General features: G+C 40.0%; 1 protein-coding gene across 1 annotated transcript; it reads right to left on the bottom strand.

Annotated features, from left to right (window-relative positions):
* Positions 1 to 643: 643 nt before the first annotated feature.
* seraf (Schwann cell-specific EGF-like repeat autocrine factor) lies at positions 644 to 3,498 on the bottom strand. Its single transcript, XM_061230285.1, has 5 exons — positions 3,228 to 3,498; positions 2,966 to 3,061; positions 2,360 to 2,464; positions 1,880 to 1,975; positions 644 to 1,211 (listed from the first exon to the last, which is right to left on the bottom strand). Exons 1-5 carry the CDS (start codon positions 3,460 to 3,462, stop codon positions 1,099 to 1,101), a joined length of 645 nt encoding a protein of 214 aa, XP_061086269.1. The 5' UTR covers positions 3,463 to 3,498; the 3' UTR covers positions 644 to 1,098.
* Positions 3,499 to 5,660: the final 2,162 nt, after the last annotated feature.

Here is a 5,660-nt window from a genome sequence, read left to right as displayed (position 1 = left end):
CTTTATGGCTTATTTTCTTTTCTTTTTTCATTATTGAGTTTTTATTGACTTTCATTCTACTGTGTGCCACTGTAAACATCTGCAAAGGAGCTATCAAGACAGATGTTCCCAAGTGTTGTATGGGAAAGTGGTATCAGGTGATTTAAGCTACCCCACATGTTGTGTCAGTAACAACTTAATCATTTGTGTGTGAGAGTGATTATTTTCTGAATGCAGCCAAGATGTGCAGTAAGGCTTATGTACATCTGTGTGCATACTGCGAAGGAATAGATTTTTACATTATAACTGACTAAATATACTCTGTACACCAATATAATGTACTGTAAAGGCCAACTGTGCCATCCACATTTCTCCATTTTTTCCCACCTTTCCACAATCTATACATGACAAAAATAATAGATGTTTTTCCTTGGCTCTTTTCTCATAAATGTAATTTTTTGATGCAAAAATGGATGGATAGTTTTGTTTTATTTTCCAAAATAACTGAAAGTAGTTGAAATGCAGGGTCCCATGGAATACAGTATTTGTGTGGCTGTCCTGTATGTATTTATGCACTCTATCAAGCATAATGTATTTATGCATTTACCTCTTATTACATTTTACAAAAGACAGAGACTGATCCATTATTTATTTTCCCCACTCACGTTTCATCTTATTTTATGATTTCTTATTGCTTGTAAGAAAGAAATGCATTATGGGAGATTTCAGTAAGCTAACAATTAACTGAATAACTAAATTAATGTAACACATTCAAGTAATAAGTCCAAGCTATTAGAAGATGTTATGTCACTGTTGTTCTATCGCTTTAAAATCCAACTCCAGACTGCCCATTTCCGAGACATCACAGTGAATCAAGACTCCTATTAAATATGTGTTTTTTTATAATTGGTACAGTATAGACAGAATAAAATGTTTTCAAACATCAGGAAGTTTTTGTCCCAAATAAAAGTTCAGTGATTCATACAACACATTTACACATTTAAATAGTAAACAGTTTACCTTTAGCACCATTGTGTAAAATCATTAGGCTTACAGGTGAAAGTGAGTTATTTTCCCCATGTTCTCCTGTAGTAGGGTATTTGGCAGTTTCCCCTGACTTTAAAAAACCTTCTTCCTTTCTGCACATCGTGGTCCAGAGAAGCGGGGGTGACATCTGCACACATCTGGAGAAATGCACTTCCCACCATTCAGACATGGACGTGTACAAACGGCTTCAGGAGAAGAAAAAAGGTATTTCAGTATTTATCCGCATGAAGTTGCGGGATAGGTGGGCTTGTGAATGAATCTTATACAAGGTAGGCTGCTTTATACTGGTGTCATGCGTTTCATCCCTAAATTTCATAGAGAATTTGGCTGATATTACAATGCCATCCCATTTAAAACATTCAAGGATGTGAATATAATGTCTCATTTACCCAATTAAAGAAACACAAATAACTGTGTGTTTGGCCTGTATTTCAGTAATGATCCTTTTATAATGTGGGCAATTGGTTCATATAACGATGTCATACATTTTGATTCTTCTGACAGATATGTCTTTGCCTGAGTTTGTGACCTGACTAACGAGAGCTAGTTCCACTGGGAGCATGCCTGAAGAATTCTGGGAAATACATCAGGCAGGTCATTTGTTCTTTCTGCCAAGATATAATGACCCAGGTGTAAAGACTAAACCAGATCTCCTGTAACAAGGCCAACCCAGGAACCAAAATCCCACTTAGCCGAGAATTAGTTGAACTCACTGATTCTTATTTTGTCAAGTATATCCTAACACACGATGAGCCTTCGCAGGATACCTCTCTCATAGTCTAAATCAGACATATTTGAGGCTTTGTTGTGTGTAGCTGTTTCCTGGTAACTGATGGCGGTGGGCGGGACTCACCAGTGTGACAGGCCCCTCCCAGCCAGCCCTCGGGGCAGCTGCAGATTCCCGGGGCCACACAGCTGCCCCCGTTCCTGCAGCCCTGGGGACAGAGCGCTGTGGAGACACCAAATCATTCTCACAGGAGGGCCACATTAACTCCTGTTCTGCACTGTAGAGCACAGTCATGGTCATTATACTGACAACCAGGCACCATCCACAACCATCTGCAACTTTTATCGCCAACCTTCTTCTGTTTCCATGTAGGTACTGCATACACAACAGCCTTGCCCAGTGTGCGTAATGCGTTACACATATCCCAATATTCTCCAAATGTAAACTCTAGGACTTCCATTTCAATTAACAAACACACAAATCCACAAAGATACTAGCATCATACGAACTATAAAGGCCATTCTGTGCATCCTTCTTGGTAATAAATATCTAAAAATCCATATAAATAATTCACAACGCATTTTGTGTGCGAGTAATGACACAGACCTTCTTGACATTTAGATCCAGTCCAGCTGGAGGGACAGAGGCACTTCACTACTCCATTCACTGCAATGCAGTCCCCTCCATTCCAGCAACCCCCATCACAGACCACTGTGAGACAGAGACGCAGTGAGACAGCACACACACGCAAACGCCAAAACACACACAAACATGCGCAAATGAACTGGCACACACACACGCACATAATACAAACATACAACCACACATAAAGTAAATACACACAGACACACACATTCCTCAAATTCTGCGTCCTTAAACACAAAGCATTGTTAAACGCAAAAGGCCATGTTTCCCACAATGCCACACAGACATTCTGACACATACATATTCACATGGACGCACAAGTGCTAACTCTTTCACTAACTCTTTCCATTCCAGCATCCTCTATTGCAGAAGACTGAAATAAAGACCCTGCTCTCTCTCTCTCTCTCTCTCTCTCTCTCTCTCTCTCACACACACACACATACACACACACACACACACACACACACACCTTGAAGCTACTATGCATGCATAATTTCTATACCTTGAAATACATACATTCAGATAAATGAAACAGTCAGATAAATGTGATACACATGCAAAAGTTACCTTTGTGACAATATTTTCCCCCAAATCCTGGAGGACATCTACATTTCCCAGGACGAAGGCACTCTCCTCTATTCTTACACTTGGGATAACAGTAAGCTACAATCAGAAATAAGCATTTTTATTCAATTAGAATTATTGGAAAAAGTCGTTATGAAGTGAGTTTTCTCCATAAAGTTCAGCCTATGCCATACAGGTTGTTTTACCAAAACCATTGATACTGTTGGTTTGATTGGGTGAGAGAATTAAAAAGATGCTACATCACCATACTGGCAGCGCTCTCCCTCATAGCCCTTGGAGCAGAAACAGGTGTTGTTGCGGATGCAGATTCCTGCGTGCTTGCACGGCGGGTCGCAGATTGCTTTGGGATCAAAGACGAAGGGGACGACCACCCCGCGGGATGCCTCTGAGGTGCCCTCACAGACGTTCAGGAACAGAGCCACAGAGGCCAGCAGGAGCCCTGTCCTCAATGGGGAGAGAGAGCTGAAAACGAGCACCATCTTCTTCAGAGGGGAGACGGGAGGAACTGGGGCAAACTGAGGCTGAACTCTACTGTAGCCCCCTCAGAAACACTGCCACAGAACAGCCTCTTTGGCACCCCCACTGGTGGCATGTGGAACTGCAACAGATCCAGGTACAGCAGCTAAAGTTACCAATGAAGAGGGGGAGAAAATGAATTACACACGAGTGGAGACCTGTAACTCAGGTCGCCATTTCCACTACAAAACGTTGTGTTTGCTGATATATTTTAAAATGAAGCAGCACAAACTTATTTTTTTGCAGTGATAAGTTAAAACACTAAAGTCTCTGTGGTCCAGAGATGTCAAAGGTCAGCTGTCAAGTTCTTGTTATATTTACACATCTGTGTAAACTTGCATGTTAGAAAGGCAGTACAAGAAAACTGCTACCTTGCTGTAAAAATGAATGTGGGATGAGATAAACATAACATAAGCTTAACTTGCTTAACAAAGCAAATGTTGGGAAAAAAGTCACGAAAGTATGAACGTGGATATATTAAACAACTACTTTACTGTGAGTTCATTTAATTAGTTATTACTTTCAGCCTCTTGGTAGGCACTTTATTCTTAGTCGGCATATAATTTTACATTTAAATTTAACTGAAGCAGTGTACAGTAGCAGTTAAGTAAATATTTAAAACAATAAGAAAGTATTAACCATTATGGCCAAGCATGCATAACTCTAACCATTACACATCACACAACCTCAAAGGGCACTGAATACAAGATATGTGATAGAGGAATACACATTTTTAACTCATTTTAAAATAAGAGGAAACAGACAGCATAATTTTACTTTGCTCCATCGCTTGAGGGCATCGTAGTGAGAATTGAAATAACACCATAAAACATTCATAATCTTCATCATCCTCTCTTCATACAATTTGAAAGAGATCCCCTCATTGCTTTGTGCATCCAACAATTCCCCAGTGATAAAACATGCATACATTTGCAATGCAAATGAGCCAACTACTCCAAGAAACAGAATTTAGAACAGCTCCATTGAACTGCTCCATACAGTCTAGCTGCATGTTAATGTAATCATATGAACTGTTTCCCTTGACTCATAGATCATATTTATGTTCATTTTGCCAGATGTTGTGAAATGGATTCAACAGATGCATTTTTGATCAGCTGACATTGTGTGGAACTTGCAATTCAACATTTTCCCCCTGTTTTGTATTTAAGTGTGCAGTTCATCCTTTTCACAATGAAGTGAAGCAAAATGTTCTGTTTTTTACAACTTTGTTATTCAACATGATACAGTTTAGCTACCATAACCTGGACAATAGTGTATGTATAAAAAGCAATATGGACAATAAATCATAATTAAATTCTAATTTCCCTCTAAACCACATAGAAGCAATTAGGCAAGTGTTATATTATTTCAGTAGCTTAATCTATATTCCTATATTCCTATATTTCTGAAATAGATTAACCAAAGTAAAATCATGTTTTACAGGGGGACAGTCGTCAATAAGAGCCTTCTCTGCCACTGTCTATGAGGAGAGCTAATCTCTGAAAGTCAAACCATTTCCTTAAGTGATCTGGCCAAAAGTATGGGGCCCAGGTTCAACTAATGTTGAGACATTGAAGAAAACACTGTTAAAACCTTTTGCACATGCTACAGTTTTGCCTGTTTACCTTCAGTGAACACTGTACAGGAATTAAATCTCCTGAAACCTGCACAGCTGTCCAGGGGGAGTTCAGCCTCACCCACGGGACACGAAGGGTCTTGTTTCTGAGTTGTTAAGTGAAACGAATCTGATCCTCCATCCTGCGTGGGTGTTTTTAATGACGCAACCAGATGTGCATGCCTTTATCCACAGGAGACTCACTTGTAGAGCTTTGTATCTGGAAACAAAAAGGGTAGCACACTGACACACATACACATTACACACCATCACACGCAGTCTTCCTTCTAAAGTTACATTAAACTGATTTTGCAGAGGCTTTGTATAAATGCGTGGTCAAACTGACTGCATTCTTCATGGTAGACTTTCTCATTCTCCATCTGCAGGGTGCTTTTCCTGGTTTGCTGTCTTCATTCAGTCTATATCCTGTCTGTGCTGACCTGGACATGAGGATGAGAGAGCATTTCTCCAAAGCAGCTTGCCACAGTCGACACAGATGGATTGCAGGAGCTTAAATCTTTATGCAGATGCGCTCAGCATGGAATC

The sequence above is a fragment of the Conger conger genome, chromosome 1, assembly GCF_963514075.1.
Source record: "Conger conger chromosome 1, fConCon1.1, whole genome shotgun sequence".
In the NCBI taxonomy this organism is placed as follows: domain Eukaryota; kingdom Metazoa; phylum Chordata; class Actinopteri; order Anguilliformes; family Congridae; genus Conger; species Conger conger.
Note: the sequence above shows the minus strand (reverse complement) of the source record. Positions and strands in the feature narration are given on the sequence as shown.

What these genes read in the sequence shown, in the direction of transcription:
- seraf (XM_061230285.1), bottom strand. Translation starts at nt 3,462, where the DNA reads ATGGTGCTCGTTTTCAGCTCTCTCTCCCCATTGAGGACAGGGCTCCTG. An exon ending in GGGAGAGCGCTGCCAGTATG is followed by an intron (nt 3,062 to 3,227) that starts GTGATGTAGCAT and finishes TTCTGATTGTAG; the next exon opens with CTTACTGTTATCCCAAGTGT. An exon ending in TGGATCTAAATGTCAAGAAG is followed by an intron (nt 1,976 to 2,359) that starts GTCTGTGTCATT and finishes GTGTCTCCACAG; the next exon opens with CGCTCTGTCCCCAGGGCTGC.